The sequence below is a fragment of the Diplotaxodon limnothrissa genome, linkage group LG14, assembly GCF_057381915.1.
Source record: "Diplotaxodon limnothrissa isolate DT_005_m linkage group LG14, D_limnothrissa_male_GT1.1, whole genome shotgun sequence".
Lineage (NCBI taxonomy): Eukaryota > Metazoa > Chordata > Actinopteri > Cichliformes > Cichlidae > Diplotaxodon > Diplotaxodon limnothrissa.
This window is the reverse complement of record NC_140609.1, coordinates 10,408,505-10,427,731: the sequence shown is the minus strand read 5'-3', so window position 1 is coordinate 10,427,731 and position 19,227 is coordinate 10,408,505. Positions and strand designations below refer to the sequence as shown.

Below are 19,227 nucleotides of genomic sequence, written 5' to 3'. Positions count from 1 at the left end.
TTACACAAATATGTAACAGGCACAACTAGTCGACAGCTCACTATTACTGATATGCAAACACCAGGAGACTGGACATTAAACATTTTTCAAAGTGGATTGGCTTCACTGTCTTTACAAAAACAACAGGAAATTCAGTCTCTGTTAAAAAGTGCATTACATAAACGGTTAACCTCCATCAGGCCGTGTTGTGGAAGGAAAGGTTTCAGCAATAGAGAAATCGCACAGGACACTTCTCTGTGATTGTCTTATACTTATTAGGAAAACCCAACCCGACACAAGTGAACTACAGCTTTAAAACACAGAGTGGATAAGTTCTAGCATGGACCTCTAACCCTGAATTTGTTTGCCTGAAAAAATAAAAGTAGTTTCTAGTGTTGGAGGATAAAAGTCCTCAGCCCTCTCAGATATGTAACCTCCCTGAATGAACAGCCATGTCCTCTGGGAAGAGCAGAGGAGGCTGAACGATCCCTGAAAATTTTCTGAACCGACATATTTAATTTTAAAAGAAGAAGAAGGAATGTAAACATCACGATGCAGACGTGTCACAGTCAGTAATACAAAGTCCTCGGTAACGGTCTCGGTAGAGGGAGGCCGTGCATCATGTTGTCAGTAATGATAGACTCTGATCTGATTGTTGTCATCCAGGCCCAGCTGGACCAGCCCGCTCTTTGAGGAGGGAGCCTGATAGCGGGTGAACAGCGGTCTGAACGGTGGAGTTAAAGATGGCAGGTACAACCCAAGGTGAACTTAGACTAGAGATGTTTGCAAAGTAAAAATTTTAAAAAGGAAGTTATAAATAAAGGAGAACTAGAGGATGGACTGTGTGTTAGAGTGATGGAAGGATACATGCTGGTGTCTTTCTTGCGCATTTCCAGCCACCTCTTGTTGCCGTCTATCAGCCCCTGCAGCCTTTGGCCGTCCATCTCAGCTGATCTCGGTGTGGAGTGAAGCGCCCGGCTGTGTTCACTGAGACACACACAGGAGTTACCGTAAGTACACTTAAAACAGCGTTTGTGTGGAATCTGCTACACAGGCTTGATTAAAGGTGTATTGTAGGTTGCAGTACTTCAGAGGAGTGTATGATGAGTAAGCCGTGGAGGGTCTTGTTGTGCTGGAACCGAGCGGGGCAACAGCTGCTCCTGGACAAGAGAACAATGACACAATTTGTACAACTTTGTTTTTTTTTGTTTTTTTTCCCCCAACGAGTGCTGTTGTTGGTGCACCACTAATCCAACAACATACCAGGGAATATCTGGCTCCAGCGGCTGTTGAGGGTGTCCCTGGATGCCCTCAGCTCACTGCTGATGGGCGTGCTGAAGAGTGGGGGGGCTGCAGGGCCGCTCTGAGTCGCCCAGCTCCACGGTGGCTCTGAGGGCCTCTCCAGAGGAGGAGGCGAGGCTAAGGAGCTGGTTCCCAGGTTGTACATCTGAGCAATGACAGGAGCTGATGAGGAGGAGGTAGGAGCTAGAGTGGAGTGAGGATGAGGTGGAGGGAAAGCTGCGTAAGGTGTGGTGCTCTGCTGCTGGGTCAGCGAACCCAAGGCACCCAGGACGGTGTTGAGCTGGCCTGAGATCTGCTGCAGTGACTCTGCTAATTCCTGGACTTTGGCTGGAACGGTGGGAATATCACCTGAAGAGAGAGGGAGGAAGAGAGTGTAGATTTGCAGAGGTAAGAGAAAATACAACAGGTGAGTTCTTCAAACTGGTAGGAGCGGCTCTCTGGGGACGCACTAGAGCCAAAATGATTGTCTATTAACAGCTGATTTGTGAAGTTTATATACAGAAACATTGGCTCTGACACACAAATCAAAGGGACACTTATAGTCCCCAATCATAAATCAAAGTATGGTATAGGTTACCTTAGATCTGCTAATTCAGTATACTTTGAAAGGGGCTTTACTCTCAGCCCATAGCTACAGGGGAACATGTTACTTCCATCCATCTTCTTTTGCTTAGCAAGGGCTTGTTTGTTGGATTTAGACTGAAATGTGAAAATCCTGTTCATTGTCTGGCGAGCATGCATTACCTGTCCCATATGGCAGTTCCACGGTGCTGCTGAGGTCTGACTCACTCACATCAAAGGTTACCTTCCTTCCTCCGGCGAGCCGAGACAAATCCTCAAACAGCGGCTACGTGGAAAAAGCACCAGGGCGTTACAGTCATCACGACATTCCATTAAAAGTGTGAATTCCCTTCTGCTACACCTTAAATCTAATCCAGGTTATATTTCCAATCCACTGAGACACATTTCATCCTTGCATATAAAGTGTTGAGTGGCAGAAAGGTACCATGCTGCTAAATGTTCTGCTTATTTTTATAGCTTTTCATCAATTTTACTTGGTCAATATAACCTTCTACACTGATTACACAAGCTCATTCCAAGTGAGACTTTAAACAAGCTCACAGAAGAGCACAAATACATGCTGATGACCTCCTGACCTCTTTGGCTATAGAGTTCTCTAGCTGCAGAAGCTGCTCCTCTTTCCTCCGCAGGAGACTGTTTCCTCTCTGAACCGTCCGCTCCAGCTCCGCCACACTGTTGGCCTCCTGACAAAGGGAGGGGAAAGTCCCATCTTGTTTAAAAAAAAAATCCGATTGAGGTTTAACACGTAAGGCTCCCCCTTACCTGCTCAAGGTTTATCATCGTCTCTTCGGTCGCTCTTCCCTGAGCGGGGTGGGCCTGCAGGGCCGCCTGCCTCTTCATCAGCCGGCTGCTCTCTCTCTCCAGGAAGAGTTTGGTCTTCTGGATGGAAGCGCCATGTGAGGAGATGTACCGCCGGAATCTGGACACGTTAGAGGTGTGGGGATGGGAAGTGTTGAAGGTAGACACGCACCAAAAACTCAAATGTTTTGATATTTCTATCATACAAACATTAGAACTAGAAACATGCACGCTTCAAAACAATGAAAGGAAGAGTTTTAATCAGTACAACATCAAGTCACTTAAACTTCTGGTATTGGTCTTGTTAGTTAAGTAGCAGAGGGGGTTGTTACGGTAGTCAGTTTTAGCTGATTTAGTACTGAGGACATAAACAACAAGTGCATAAGAGTGGTAACAATGAAAAAAAAAACCAAATCTGTAATGTCAGATCCGGGAGGAGCTCTGCTTTCACAGCATCTGTCATCTTATTAGGAGTAGTCTACCTCAAAGGTTTTTCAATTTTTAGGATTCGGCTATTTTTTTAGATTGACAAAATGATAAGAACAAAATGCTGGAAAGTACCAAACCATAAACAAACCCCTAATCCTGAAAATTTATAACTGTTTATTCTGTGATTGGTACTGTGTGTGTGCTCCCCTTACTCATCCATGCTGCTGTTGCTGTCAGGTACAGGGGAAAGAGGCGGCTCCTCCAGGTCATCTACATGTAGTGATGTGTCTCTTCTGTCACTGGAGGGCGGCGGCGTCTTCTCTGCCGCCTTCTTTCTGTCCTGCTCTTGTTCCGCGGACGTGCTCGCCCCTTCACCTCGTTCCAGCTCACTGAGAAAACGACAGCAGACTTTTCACATGGAATCATATTTAAAGCCATTAAAAAAGCTAAACAAATACAAAACAAGACAATTCTACATATGCAAGGCGACAGTCATTCTGTCATTTAATACTGAGGCAAATCTATGAGTACCAATCAGAGCTTTTATTTTGAAAGCTATTAGTGTAGGAAGCCTCTACCTGACTCTGTGGCTGAGGCGGTCACATCTCTCCTGCAGCAATGCCACCTTGGTCTCCAGGTGCTCCTTGTCCTCCCTGGCTCTCCTGCTCTCTTCCCTGGCTCGGTCCAACTCCTCCCTAAGCCTCTCCTCCTTCTCCTTGGCCTCACTCCTCTCCTCCCTGGCTCTGTTGATGAGTTCTCTGGCTTGGGCTGTCTCTTCTCTCATCCTCTCGAGTTCCTCTCTCAGCCGGTCTCTTTCCTGGATCAGCCGAGGTAAGGCCTGACGGAGGAAAAAAGGAAAGTTGGCAGATCGCAAAGCAAGTGAATAAAATCTGTTCATTAGGAGAGAGCATGGCTTCACACCTCTATCTGTCGGTCCACTTCCTGCTCCTCTTGTCCAAGCAGCTTCCTCCTCCTCTTCAGATCTGCTGCCTGATAGGAGACAGAAATTGATTAGTCCATGTGGTTCAGATACCTCTTAACAGAGCACATATTGTTTAAAACGGACCTTGGTCTGCAGCATGGCCTCCTGGCTCTTCAGCTCTTTGGCTCTCAGCTCCAGCTGATCCCCCAAATCCTGCAGCTCTGACTCCTACACAAAGAGATAAGATGACTTCCTTTTAGAAAAGGCTAACCTTTACCCTTCCTTGGCACAGCTTAGCAAATATTATGTAAACCCCACCTCAGAGTTAGCATTCGTGTGTCTGTCCTGACTTACCTTGCGTGAGTGTGCCAGCTCAGTCTTTTGTATCTGTGCATCCAGCTGTAAGCGGAGCTTCTCCAGCTGGACAGCATGTGAGGCCTGCAATCGCTCTCTGTCCTCCTGCAGAGTGGACAGCAAGCGCTCCCTCTGAGCCGTCTCCTAGGACACAGACACAATGACGTGACTGATAGTAAGTATCCTGCTTGTTTACAAAAAAAGCCTTGAGGCAAAAGCTTGTGATACTAGTCCACTGTTTAAAATTAAACACAAACGTGACACCGTGTGAGAAAAGCTATTCTTTACTTTAAAGTCCAAAGCATGTGTGGTGTTGTTTTAACAGCTCAGTCTCTCTTTTCCTAGATTCAGACCTGTTATACGCATTTCCAGATTGTTTTTTTCACAGCCTCTCCTAGAGTAAGTTATTTAGCTCCTCTTAAAGTTCTACCTGACTGAATCTGACCGACTCCTCTTAAACAGAAGATGGAAACAGCAGGTGAGTCAGTCTTCTATGCCTGAGCTGGCCAGATTAAGGAAATCTGCACTTACTAATATCATTTGGAGCCAAGAGTAGAAATAAACTGCCTCTTTAGAGCAGTCTGAAATGCTGATATGCCAATCAGACTGATATTAGCCATTTGCTGACATATCAAAAATGTCATTTATGACATTTATGTACAAAGGAAGGAGAAACATCCTTCAACCATGTTATGAATGTTGATGTTGCATACTTTGTCCACCAGAGGGCACTCTGCAACTTTCCTTTTGGCAAAAAGCTTGGTTGGAAACAGATGTTAGGAGCAGAGTCGGGTCGAGCATAAACAAATCATTCAGTATCTTATTAAGCACTTATAAATAACGATATGTGGAAATCTGGTTATGTTTGGTGAATATCGGCTGAAACAACAGTTTTTTTAATCGTATCGGTCTTAAAAATATCAGCCAGGCTCTAGTCTGAAGATCATTTCTTACTTGAAAGTTTGGCTATATGTTTATAAGAATCTACAGTACAACTAAATCTGAAACGCTCCCTGACCTCGTCTAGATATTTCTCTCTTATGCTGTTCATCTCTCTCCTGTGGTCGTTCCTCAGCTGCTCCAGCTTCCTCTCGTGATCCCGCTGCACTTCCTCTCGCACTTCCTGGAGCACATCGGTCAGCTGGGCAGCGGTGCAGAAAAGGGGGAAGGAAAATTTTTTAAAAAGAAGTTATAACCCATTCTAATGCTACTAGTGCTTCACGCCCTTTAAGCTCATATTCACAGAGATGATGATTCAATGCTGTATAAAAATGTGTCCTCTAACCTCGCGGTGGTACTCGGCCAGTTGCAGCTCAGGCCGCGGACTCATCATCAGCTCCCTCCTCCTCTCTGTGCTTCTGACCTTTATACACACAAAAAAGTGCAAACACAGACAGATCATTAATCCGTGTTTGTTGTGTTCGTGTACTATCAAAGCAAACCCATGGATCGGTTGGTTTTAATGTTTACATTAGTATATCACACTACCACTGGCCACAAAGATCATTTGGCAGTTTAAACTGAGACCATTTAGATCCTGGCAATGTCTGTCTTTTCTGTCTTTACAAAAACGAAAAAAAACAAAGCTACAACTGTATGGTGACGCAGACACTTTAGGACTTTAGGTCATGGACATAAAATATGTTGGTATGTTAGTACCACTGTGATCAAGAATTCTTGCCCTGAGTGACAAGTCTAACTAGAAATGGAGTTACAAGGACTAGGTCACAACAAAACTGACTTCTGGAGTCCTTTCACTACACAAGACAACAAACATCCAGGTTTAACCTACCAGCATCTAGTGTGAGTCAGTGGTTTGTTTTTCAGTCCAGATTGCTTCATAACAAGGACAATATTTGACTATTTACTGAACCCAACTTTAATCTTGATTTCTCCCATGAAAGCAGCTACAATACATTTGCTTCCTTCAGAACGTGTATGATCACTTTTCTATAAATCGCAATAACAATCTTAATAAATCAAGATAGGAAAAAAACTTTCACCTATCAGGGGCGGATCTAGAGAAAGTTTCGTAGGGTGGCATCAGGGTGGCATGGAAATCAAATGGGATGGCAAAATGTAAGCCTTTTTTGAAACACATATGCAGGTGTTACACTTACTGCATGATTTAAATGCAGTAAGTATACACATGTTTCATATATATAACTTAATTATTTTCTGTAGCTCACATAATTAAACTTTTCAGTTACATAACACGTGAATTTTTACTTTATGTACTGTATAGCCTGTATAATAAATAAATACATATAAAAATATAGTTTTTTAATCAGAAGTCTGGATTTAGTGGCCTGTCACTAAAATTTAAAAACTGATGTATACTTTGAAGTCCAAACTTTCAACACAAGCTGAAATAGAGACTCAGCGTGGCTCCAGCTTGTTGCTATGTCAGCTTAATCACATGCCGGTCCTGCAATTCGGAGGTGCAGCACACACAGTGTTAAGAACAGTCACCTTCATTCCACCTTCAAAGTGTTAATGCTATCTTATCTTAATAAACAACACCGTCATATGCAAAACTAGGGTGGCACTAGAGGTGGCAAGAGATCATTTTAGGGTGGCACATGCGACCCCATACCACTCCTCTAGATCCGCCCCTGTCACCTGTCACCAACAGCCCCGGGTTTGAGTTCCCTCACCTATAATAAATTATCTCCCACATGGAGACAAGATTAATCACAATATAAAAGCAAATGTGTACTTTATTTCAGACAGGTATATGACACACAGTTAGTTTAATAGGATTCTATTAAAGGGATACCTTCTCATAACTACATACAGGATGTGGCCTCTATAATTATTAAAGCAGCTATCAAAATATAGCCCCCACAGTAAGAAAACTCTCACCTCATGCGTTACATGTCACTTAACATTTTATTTTAAAAGTTCGAGCATTGCTGCTCAGCAGTCCAGGGTCTTCTTTCTCTTACTTGCTTCATAATGTGTCAAATGTTTCAGGATGGTGAAAGGCTAGCATTGTTACTGCAGCATGCTTCATGCTGCAGTAACAGATGCAGTATGCGGTTTAGCATTGTCTTGCTGAAATATGAAAGGCCTTCCCTGAATCTGGATGGGAGCATGTGGTGCTCTAATTCCATTCCATCACAGATGCAGGATTTTGAACTGAGTGCTAGTAATAAGTTGGATGGTCCCCCTCCTCTTTAGTCCAGTGAACACTGTGATTTATCTGACCTAAATATCCCTATAAAGACAAGCTGTCTGAAGATAAAAAAAAATCAGCAGCATCAACAGTTACCTCCTGTTTCAGAGAGTCCAGTTTCTCCTTCCTCTCTCTCTGGAGCCTCTTCTTCTCTGTCTCCAGCTCTTCTTCTAACTCCGCCTTCAGTCGCTCGATGTCCCGTGTCTTCTGGGCCTCCAGTCTTTCCCGCGCTGCAGTTTGCTCTTCCTCTAGAGTGACACGTACCTCCTTTAACAGGACTTCACTCTCTTCCCTGCACATGACGCAGATGTTCATGTTAATACAGGGATTGTGTTTTTTCACTTCTTTAGGGGCGACTGTGTGTTAAGCGTTGACCTGAGTTTGTGTTGCTGCTGCTCCCTCTCCCTCTTCGTAGACTCTCTGAGCTCCTCCAACATTCTGTCAGACTCCTCGTTCAGCCTGGTCTCCTCCTCTCTCCTTCTAGACAGGAGGTGCTGCCGTAAAGCCCTGAGGGAGAGGCATGTAAATTCAGAAGCATTTGTGTATGTAGTTACAACAAAAAAAACCTTTGGAAGCAAAGGAGCTTCATCAATTCGCGGATTCACACCTCATGAAATAATAACAATAAAGAGCAGGAAGTAAACAACACAATACAAAAACAAATTTAAAGGTGCTGTCTTTGAGTTTGACCTCCTACCAACCTCAGTCTTTCCTCAGTCTCCCCCCTCAGTTTCTCCTCCTCCTCCTCCTCTTCTCTTTTCAGCTCTTCCCGGAGCAGACGAATCCTCTCTTCTTTTTCCTTAGCTATGCGCTCCTTCTCCTCCTCTATCTCTCGGTCAGCTTTCCTCCTTTCCCTCTCCATCTCCTCTCTTTCCTTCTTACTTCTCTCCTCTCTCTCTAGCCTCTTTCTCTCCTCTTCTTCTTCTTTCTCACTCTCTTTCTTCTCCCCATCTTTCCGGCTTCTCCCTCCCAGCTCTTCTTCCAAAGCCCTCTCTTGTTTTTTTAAGGAGCGTTTAACACCATCAGCTTGGATGCTCAAAAACCGTGCCTGTCGGCCCCTGGAAGTTTCAGGCCTCTCAAATCCCAGAGGTACGCCGAGGCCCTGGGCCGTTTGCCTGGGGGTGACAGCCTGGTCTGAATGCGAGGAGATGGAGGGTGACGGTGAAAGGCTGGACTGGTGAAGGACAAGCCGGTCAACTTTATGCACTGGGGATGTGTCTCTGTCTTTGGCCAGCACATGGCTAAAATAAAAGAATGAGAGCAAAAGAGTTAAAAGGTGTTGTATTTGTTCATCATAATTCTATGAACAGGCAAGAAGGGCATAAGTCTAAAGCTTTCTTTATAAACTGTAAATGTTGTAAAAAGTAGATGTTTCTTTACTAAAAAAACAAAATAGACCGAGTGCTAAGTGCAACTTCTTAAGAGGATAAAGTCACATAAAATCAACAAAGCAGATATTTTTGAGGACCAATATGTAAACCAAAGGCACCTCTTGCTGCCCTCTCCTCCTTTCCTTTCCCCCTTTTCTCCTTTCTCCTCCTCCTTCTCCTCTGTGTCAGTTTTTTCCAGTGGACTGACAGCATCAGACAGATCGTTGATGTCCAGAGCCTTCTGCGACAGCTGAAAGACAGAGTTTGAAATCTAAAAATCATTTATCAGATGTGTCGCAGCTGCAAATTTTTGCTTCTTTTTTTTTTTACACTGGAAGAATAAAAAGAGATTTATGCAGTTAAATGAAAGGGAAGCTTTTTGGATTTTGAAATTCTAACCCAGAAAAAGACATTTATTTTCTGAACCCTTTAGACCATTATAACTTGTCCAAGCCTGCCTATCAGTGGAACACCACAAGAAAAAAAGTGTCATTGTCCCCACATAGCCTGTTATTAAAATAAATAAAATGTAACACCTCATAAAGGCTTTTAAGAGGCTTTTAAGATGAAATGAGTCGGGTTTTTAGGTCATGACCATGCCATATTTAAAAGAGTCTTGGGGGATTTTGGGGGGGGTTTGTTTTGGCTTTTTGAGCACAGTAGGTTGAATGGTAAATGAGTTAGGGTGCATACCTTGTTATCTATGGAGGACGACGCCTCCTCAATGTTCTTACTGGCTGCAGAATTCTGCAATAGTACAGACAGTGATCATGTAACGTTCTCGCTGATAACCTATGTCTAAACAACTGAAATGCCCACAAGCAACACTGGACATCCAAGCATGCTGTCTCTACCAAAGCCACAGAAAGACACTAAGGGTGATTCCAAGCTACAGCCTACATGCAAACACAACCAAGGCCAGACTGCAGGCAGGCACACTGCAAAATCATTGTGCAACTAAAGCAAGCACACTCTCCAGGTGAAGGGCAAGGTTGTGGGATATGACAGTTCTGTCTGAACAGAAAACTCAAACCAGCAACTTAAGGTCAGGTCAGCTTAATAAGTCTGCACTGTCAATGGGAAAATGCTCCAATCCAATCCTCAGGGGCTCAGATAGATTGACCTTTTGCCCGATTTATCATTCAGTGTGTGAATGAAGACTTCCAGGCAGGAAGTCGCAGGGCAAGTAGCAGCCCCTAAGGCAGTGGAGTTGGAGCCTGAGAGCTACTACATGCACCTGCTTGCAAAAATCAAGCAAGACTAAGACTGAGAGGCAACACAGAGGCACAACATTGGACCCTACCTCTGCAGGAAGGGAAGAATTTTTTGTCACATTTTTCATCTTCCGATCATTACTGGCTGGTTGGTCATAAGCTCCTTCCTCTTTAAACCTCTCTATAACCTCCTCCTCCTCCTCCTCCTCCTCCTCCTTGCTGTCTAATGCTCTCTGGCCAACTGAGTCCTCCTCTAGCTCCACTCCCCCCCTCTCTGTGTCTTCTCCTTCGCTCTGTACACATCTTTCCAACACCTCATCACTCTCTGTCAGTTTCCTCCGGCTTAGAGAGCACCTCTCCAAAACCTTATCGCTCTCCTCCTCCTGCCCTCCTTTGCTACTGGTCTCGACCTCCTCTTCCTTTCTCTCACTGTGCCCTCCGTCACTTACAGTTCTCTCAAGCTCATCCCTCTCTTTGTCAGTTCTGTCCTCCTCCCGACTTTCTCCACCTTGATCACTTTTGGAGGACTTCTTCACGACTTCACTGCTACTATCCTCACATTCCTCTTCTTCTATTTTTTGCTGCTCTTCTTTCCTCTCTATGTCTTCATCTTTGTTCTCGTCCTTATCTTCACAGCACTCTTCCTCTAGCTCATTATTTTCATCTTCCCCTTTCTTGTTCTCTCCAGCCGCTTTCCTTTGAGCATCCTCTATCTCTTTCCCCTCCTCTTGGCTTTTTCCATCTTCCTGTCTACCTTCCACATCTCCTTTTGTCTCTTTTGCTCCTTTTTCATCTTTGTCTAATGTGCTACCCTGCTGCTCTTCTTCCTCTGCCTCATTTAACTCCTCTGCTACCTCCTCTTCTGAGTGCTCAGCAGAGTGTTCAGGATCAGGAGTGACAGCATCAGCCCCTTCCTCACTGACATGATTTCCACTGCCTGTCTGTGGAGAGAGGTGGCTGTGGCGACCCTTCAGAGAATCCTGGGTGGAAGACAATGGGAAGAATGGTCCATCCATCCCACACCTTGTTAGGCAGTCAGCACATAAAAATAAATCCACCAAACAAGAACATGCATGTCTGCACAAACAAAAGACACAAACATTGTGGTTCTGGGACTCACATTTAAACACAAGCACAAACACGGGGGATAGTTCGAGCAGGTGTGTTTTATGACTGTGATTTCCTTGTTTCAGCACTGAATCAGTACACCTTTACGCTGACAAATCAACAGGGAATTCTGTTATTCTCCCCCAAAACACACCAAATTTATGACTTTGGGTGCAAGCCTTGATTTGGTGAAAAAAAAAGTCTAAATAAGTTTACTACAGGTAAAGAAGCTAGTGATACAACTGCATTTACAGTTTTTCTCCTTATTTATCCCTTCAGCATTTAAATCAGTCATGCAGCATAATTCACTAAGGTGCATATAAAAGAAGCAAAAGTGCCTTAAACCGGCATTCCTTATAAATAAATCAGCAGGAGGCGACTCCTCCAGTCATGAAAAGAAATCTAGTTATAGAGACATCTAAGAGAAAATGACCCTTCAGCTCCCTGTGACTTCTGCAAACACTTTCTTAATGAGCTAATAGACTTAATTACTAGTTTAGTCTTACTCAATCCAACATAATGTTCACTTTGTCCCCATTAGAGTCAAGAAAGACGATAGAGCAGGGTATGGGCACACAGTGTCCCTCAGCTTCTCAGTCAGACTCAGAACTCGAGTCCAGTATGAAGACAGAGGCATCACAGCTGGACATTTGGCTAACACAGTGGGTTATGTAATTATTACTGGGTCCATTTTAACCTCACATGGCAACAATAGTTGTTGCTAGGGAAATGCTGCACAAGAGCACGGAGCACATAGCAGAAATGAGACAATTTTCTCAACTTGTGTTAATTTATTTGGCATGTGAGGAAAAACTGGTTTTATTTGAAAGGAAACTCAACCTCCTGAAACATCCAGCTAAACTAGAAGGAGTCTGACTTCATGAAGCCAAGCGTGGCTTTATAAACTTGTTTTTTCACATAAGCATCAAATCTTAAATGAAATCCTCAAATTTTGTATTTTTTTCAGAACCACAGAGCACATCACTGTTCTACTAGACTACTTTTGCTAGCCGAACATTTTACAGAATATTCGTTTAGCTCAGTTGGATGAGCAGGCGACCATATGCTGTACGGCTGAGAGCCGACAGCCTGGGTTCAAGTCCGAAACGTGGCCCTCCTGTCAGTCTTCACTTTACCTATCCAATAAAGCCATAAAAAAAGAAACTGTTGCACTATCCTTAGGGAAAGGCTACAAAGTATCTGTCACTGTCCAAAAACTTATGGACCCTTCTCTAACCTCTCCTTGGTCTACTCTTCCACATTTGCTTAGGGCATAAAAACTACACACATATTAGGTCTGTCAGACTTCAAGCAACAAAGATGTGCCCGCGTTCTCAACTTTGAAAGCCATCTGTGCTCCTTTTGGTGATTGTGTTTTTCAATATAGAAATAAAGTGTGTCACAAATTTGTGCATCATTAGTAAGTAAATTGCATTTTATCCCTCAACACTTTTTTAAAATTTAATTTGGCCCGATTAACAAACCTGGCCGTGTCTGTATTATATATACATTTCAGAAAAAAAAACTATTTATATGACTTATTAAATTACATGATATAAATACAACTGCTCAGTGGTGATGGTAAGGAATTATACTGTGAATGATATACTTAAATAAATAAATTCATGAATGAGTTTTGATGGCGATGGCCCATGCTCTTGCTGTTTAGAGAGCAAAGCAGTAACAGTGGCAGTAGGAGGACAGAAGGACAAAGAGGAAGACACAGTAACAGCCGTGCCCGTAGGACAGATCCCAGCAGCACAGCAGCTGCAGGGACACACATGGGTCACAGTGCAAAGGTGAAAGGTTTAAAGGTCAAAGAGACACAAGAGAAGCAGAAACATATGGTTTAGAGACCACAGTTAGACAAGACAACAAGAAAAGTCCCTTCTTGTAATCATAAAAACACTTATAATAATATAGCACCAATACCCATTAATAACACTTCTAGTTAAACAGGCACTGAAAATACAGCAGTGTTTGTGTATTTTCTAAATCTCTCACTCTGCAGTTTTACCAGAGGAAAGGTACCCGAGACCCCCATTCTTCACAAACATATTCTGATCTTTGTACAAAATCTCTGGTTTAAAAAACAGAAACACAACAATCATTATAATACCTCGAATGTGCCGTACATTAAACAACACACCACAGCCGTTCAAAGACACACACACAGGTGAAGAGGGCAGAAGTGGCAGAGAGGTTTTACTTGTTGAGAGCGAGAAAGAGAGAAATGATGCGTGGACACTGTTGTGTGCTTTTACTTGTTGTGACTGCGGTTCAGGGCTGTGGTCACCAGACAGGCCCAAATCCTGCAACTCGGGCTCCGTCCTCTCCTCAGCTGGTGCTGCGCCAGTGGCATCACTTTCCTGCAGTAAACATTTACACAGGAAACTTTAACACTGACACTGATAAACCATTAATTAGGAAACATAATTATACTTTCTATAAATGAGAAGGTGCATAATGGTCAATGCAGTTATTTGTGCCTAAATTATAACTCAGAGTAGTAAAAAGCTAGTAATCCTGTCTACCTCATACTTTAGGCTTCCTCCGAGGGCATCCAGATCCAGGTGGAGATTCTTCAATAGTCTGTCTGAATCATGAGGACTTGGCTGGAAAGAACAGTCGCTGGTTACAGAAGGACGTGAAGTGTATTTCCTGGGAGCTACAGGAAGCTAAACCAACCTCGTTTTCTGAGATTTTGTCATCATCACTGTCAAAATCGGGCAAAGTAAATGACACTCTCTCTTCCTGTCGGATGCCGAGTATTCTGGTTGCTCCACTGGTTCGAGGAGCCTGAAAAAGAATGAATGGAAGGAAGAGATTCAGATGGGATAAAAAGGGAGAAGCACAACATTTCATCCATAACGTAGCATGATGGCTCTTTTACCTGTAGGGGTTTCTTGAGGGGTTCCAACCCCCCAGAGCTGCCGAGAGACCCCCGCAGAGCAGTGGCAGATCCAGAGAGAGCGCTTTGGCTGGGGGCATCTAGACCTCGCAGGGGAGCCAGGCTGGTAAGCGAAGATTGCAGAGGTCCCAGAGACGAACTGAGGGCCTGTAGGAGAAGAGACGCAGTCGGTGATGTGAGCTCTCGCTTTTCAACAAATCCTTTTTTAGGAATGCATCGTGTTCTCTGACATGGAAGTCTAGTTTTAATATTGCAGTAGAAAGAAAATGTATTTGGGCTCTTTAGATGTTTATATTTTAATAACGTAATACCACTAATTAGACATTTCCACAACTCCTTCTGCAGCAGTCCAAAATTCCAGCCTGTGACATAAAGAACTCTCTCAGTCACAGGGAGAACACAGAGTTCTGCAGCAGATGGCCCGGACCCCAAGAGAGCCCCGATTACAACACCGAGTCAGTGGGGATTATGCAGAAGCAGATGCAGAAGACACTGAGGCAGCATAACACTATATAAAAACATTGATAAAGTGTCCACAATGTTAGAAACTGATTTTGCAAAGTGTGCATAAAAGGACCTTGGCGGGCTAAATCTGAGCATTTTAAGGGCTAATTGAAAAAAACAACAACAACAACACTGACAACACGACGGTGGAGCAGTGGTTAATCTCACAGCAAGAAGGTGTTGGGTTCAAATCCACCATCTGGCCGGGGCCTTTGTCTGTAGGTTAGTTTAGTTGATGATTCTAAGCTGCCCACAGGTGTGAATGTGAGCATGAATGGTTGTCTGTCTCTCTTTGTCAGCCCTGTGACAAACTTGCAACCTTTCCAGGGTGTAGCCCACCTCTTGCCCTATAGCAGAAGAGATTGGCTCCAGCATGGTTAAGTGAAAGAAGCTGGATGGATGGAGGTTGGAGTTGTGAATTTCAAACTTTAAGAATCAACAGGCTAACCCTTATGAGCTCAGAAAACCTCCTAATAACCCAGTAACAAACAGTAGTTTGTTGTTCGGCTACAGTTTTAGTAGTGAAAATACGAACACACACATATACATACACGTTTGTCCCTATAACCACTTAATCAATCTATACACATCTTATTTGCAGTCCACTTATACTCTGATGCAATGTTGCTCGATAAGTAAACATAAAATTTTTGTCTAAAACAAGAAGGAAGAAAATAAATCAATAAAACCACTCACCCCATGAGTTTTGAGTGGTTCCTTCTTCTTCTTCTCTTTCTTCTCCTTCTTTTCTTTCTTCTTTTTCTTGTCTTTCTTGGCTCCTGCGCCCCCAGCTGTGGCTGTGAGCTGAGCTCGCTCACGCTCCTGGGCCACCAGGCGTCGGTAGTGCTCGTCACAGGGGTGATCCCAGGTGGACTGACCCGTGGAGAAGTTGAAGTAGTAGATGTCCCCTGTCACGTCCTGGCTGTGGGTAAGGAGAAAGGAAACGGGAGTCATTCACTGTTCTATTCAGTCTTGAGTCACCCCACATTTCTTTATAATTTTACTTTGAAGGTATCAGACATTCTTGAAATTATTTAAAATGGCCTTGTGCAACAACACCATTAACACTTACCAAACTGAAGGGATGAACCAGTGTGGACAACTAAAGCAAACCTGTTGTAGGAGGACAAGCTGGTGGTGCTGGATGGATCATATAACCCCACCTCCTACATTTTTATGTCCATTAAGCATTACAAATGATTATTATGCTATAACTGTCTTAATAATTATTTAGGTTTAGTTAATACATTCAGTTAAAAACCATAGAATCCATTCTTACAGTTAACACCACTCATTGAGGACATCATAATGAAGCTAAATTATATAAAACACATGAGCCAAGAATTAGAAGGATGGCTATGTTAATCTATTACGTTAATCTATCATCTATCTACAAGTAATAATAACTGCTTTGTAAGCCATGTGTTGCTGGGTTAGAGGCATTATTTTGTCAATAGCTCTGACGTCTCCCTGGAGAATTTGATAAGAGATGGTTGCTACACACTTTGGCATTCAGTTGTCAACAACAGACCCTCACTTGTAATTAGCTGGAAATTACACTGTAATCCACACCTTGAAAACACTTTGTAAAACACCTGAATTTGCCAGAGCATACGTGAAAGGGGACTTATACAGAGGCGGAGCCAGACATTTGAAACACCCGGGGCTTAGCCCAAAAGGGTAGTATGCATGTGGGATATATATTTTTGTGTGTGACTGAAATGACTGAAAGATTAATAGGCTCTGTTTTGAGTTTTGTTCAAAAAAGAATGACTTCATATAGGGAAAAATATATATCACATATGCAGGACACCTTGAACTAGGTTTTTAATTAAGCAGCAAGGCAGAACAAAGTCGGGGCTGTATCAAGACATGAGGACTAAACCCCAATTCAACCAGACCCAGAACTGATCCGGAATTAAAACAGGACTACAACAGTTCAAAATCAGGACTACTGAGGACTTAACCAAGACAGAACCAGAATCAGAACTAGATGATAGTAGCACTAAAAATCATCATAGACCTGCACTACGATTATTTTTTAATTCTACCAAAGCACACTATTTAGATTCAGAAAAGTTTATATAATAATTTAGCCTTGTTGTGCAAACAAGTCTGCATAACGTAATAAATATAGAATTTGAAAAATAACAAACCTAAAAAGAAACACTAGGTACGAGATACATGAGTACCTATGATACGGTGATACTTTTGGTAAACAACCATTTGACTAACATGTGTGTCTCACCTGCTCTTGTTCCACCTCTGTTCTGTCCTCATTCTCTCTCTCCCTCTCTGTTCCTCTCTCTCCCTCTTTGTGCTGACAATCATCAAATATACAGTTGAAACCAGATATTTACATACTCTTCAGATCAAAACACAAACACTTTAATTGTAACATCAAATCAGACTAAATGTTTATTTTTTTAGATTGCTAAATATAAAAAACATATTTGTTAACTTTAAGAGTAAAGAGAGAAACTATCTGTATTTCTTAATTGCAAATGGCACCAAATTGTATTCAAAATTGAGCCACACTTATGGAGCTCCACAATTCTTTTCCTGGTGTTTTGGTTGACATCTCTTGATTTTCCCATTTTAAAGAAACAGGCTCTGTGTTTTGCCTTATATGCATCCACAGGTGTGCCACCAATTTACTCACATGGACTCTACTAACCTATCAGAAGCTTCTTCAGCTCAGAATGGAATCATCTGGAGTTTCTTATTAATTAACAATAAACTTAGTGTATATGTGCTCCTAAATTTGATGAAAGTGATAAAAAATAGACAGCTCTGTCTCTCTTTATTCTGACATTTAACTAATTCAAAAGATATTTCAATATTTATTTATCCAAAACAAAACAAGTTTACTCTAAATTGATGTTGTACAGTAAAAAAATGTTCTTGTGTTTTCCATAAAGTGTATGTAAATATCTGGTTTCAACTGTGAATATACTGCTGTGTATTGAAGTTCCTCTTGTTTTGCATAGAAATATACTGAACAACATACAAAGCATAATATATAAAATACTACCAGAGTTTTTTCTTTGAAAGAAGCCCCTTATGTCCATTCTTGTATATCAGTGCATTACTGAAACCGATTTATTTAGCCGTGGAGGGTAACAACTGAAAATATGAAATAAACATACATGTAAGCTAAGAGTCTCTAAAGAAACAGCATTGTTGTTGTTCGGCTTTTCATTTCACCATTTGTTGATTCACTCGAAGAGCAAGTAACGTAATATGGGCCAAGTGATCAGTTTGATATCAATCTTTCGTGATACACCGTCATATTTACATTATTTGTACAGTACGAATGATTTGCTTTGGTACCTGATCGAACTTCAGTTCTCCTCTGTCTGCCTGGCTCCGTTTTAGTGTCTGAGCTCGGATCATACCAATATTAGGGGGGATTTACGCACAGTCGTAAATTCCCACAGTGTGCACTATGTGCTTCGAATATTGTGTGTAGTTTTTGTTTTATGCAGTTGTCAGCCAGGCATCTAACTATGAAAAAATTACACCCCAAAAGACTTCTGACAAAACAACCTGGGCTTAAGCCCAGTAAGCCGCCCCCCGCCACTGGACTTATATCTCTGGTGCTTGAGGTCCACTCCCTGGGTGCTTTCCCATTACTTACCAAGGCTTCCACTCAGGAGGCAAAGGGGCGACGATGCCCTCCCTCGCCAGCCACAGAAGCTCGGGCTCATTGTCGGGGTCAATGCCAATCTCTCTTGCATACTCTTGGATCTCTGATCAGAAGAAAAGAAGAAGAGCTGAATGCAAAGTATACACCATCATGTAGCATAGTTTTGGAAATCTCCAGAATTTAAGCCATAAAGCACTGCAGTTCTGCATGAGCTCTGTTTATGGAACCTGAATGCAACATGTTCCGGACTAATATTAGTTCAGCGTTTAGGTGTGAATAAACACAAGTAAGCCACAGTGCAGTTTAAATCTCATCAACTGTGCTGTTCAATGATGCTGGGGTACCTTGTTCAGAGGGTATATAATTCTCATCGTATTCCTCTTCGAGGATCAGCTGGTCTCCTACGAGAGCAGCTGCAGTCATGGTTACTGCAGAGACAAAACATAATTCACGCACATATTATAAAACAATGGCGACGCCGTTTGCATCAACATCTCTTTTGAAAACGGCAGGTTTTGCGTTGTCGTTTAGCTAAAGGGGTAAAATTTACACATTAGCTAACTTTTGTCGCATATTTGTTGTATACTGACTAACAATGTTTAGCATGGGGAAAAGGGCTTCTGGGCTAAAGCCACAGTCAGCATACAATCAACATATAATCCTTGCTGAGGACAGCAATTAGGGTCGGGGAGTAAAAGGAGCGAAATAAATCTAATTAATCTAACGTTAGCATCTCAGCTAATTTCCACGTTAGCGTAACGTTAGCTCAGGAAGCTAAGTAGTTGGAAAGCAGATTAGAGCCGAGCCGTTTACCTTCCCAACTTTAAATTAACCTCTGTGGAAGCAACGCTTAGCAGTCAGTTCTTTGACGGCGGCATTGTGCACAAAGACAGGGGAAAGATGCGAAAGTTACACTCCTAACAACATC

At 42.6% G+C, this 19,227-nt stretch overlaps 1 protein-coding gene across 1 annotated transcript; it reads right to left on the bottom strand.

Annotated features, from left to right (window-relative positions):
• Positions 1 to 440: 440 nt before the first annotated feature.
• Positions 441 to 19,227, bottom strand: cep164 (centrosomal protein 164). The gene is made up of 28 exons (XM_085370394.1): positions 19,113 to 19,227; positions 18,644 to 18,727; positions 18,291 to 18,402; positions 15,347 to 15,572; positions 14,129 to 14,293; positions 13,924 to 14,034; positions 13,770 to 13,850; positions 13,500 to 13,604; positions 10,218 to 11,108; positions 9,608 to 9,661; positions 9,034 to 9,164; positions 8,246 to 8,785; positions 7,920 to 8,051; positions 7,641 to 7,836; positions 5,652 to 5,729; positions 5,385 to 5,507; positions 4,367 to 4,510; positions 4,157 to 4,240; positions 4,012 to 4,080; positions 3,669 to 3,928; positions 3,303 to 3,479; positions 2,626 to 2,782; positions 2,439 to 2,546; positions 2,026 to 2,128; positions 1,243 to 1,629; positions 1,067 to 1,139; positions 847 to 966; positions 441 to 703 (listed from the first exon to the last, which is right to left on the bottom strand). The coding sequence occupies exons 2-28, from the start codon at positions 18,720 to 18,722 to the stop codon at positions 607 to 609; spliced, it is 4,803 nt and encodes a 1,600-aa protein (XP_085226520.1). The 5' UTR covers positions 18,723 to 18,727; positions 19,113 to 19,227; the 3' UTR covers positions 441 to 606.

Bases quoted from the DNA above. Each gene is read 5' to 3' on its own strand.
- cep164 (XM_085370394.1), bottom strand. From the start codon at position 18,722: ATGACTGCAGCTGCTCTCGTAGGAGACCAGCTGATCCTCGAAGAGGAA. The intron at 11,109-13,499 runs GTAAAAGCACAC...TCTTCCACCCAG, and splicing joins CTGAACCGCAGTCACAACAA to GATTCTCTGAAGGGTCGCCA. The intron at 8,052-8,245 runs GTTGGTAGGAGG...CCTCTCCCTCAG, and splicing joins GAGACTGAGGAAAGACTGAG to GGCTTTACGGCAGCACCTCC.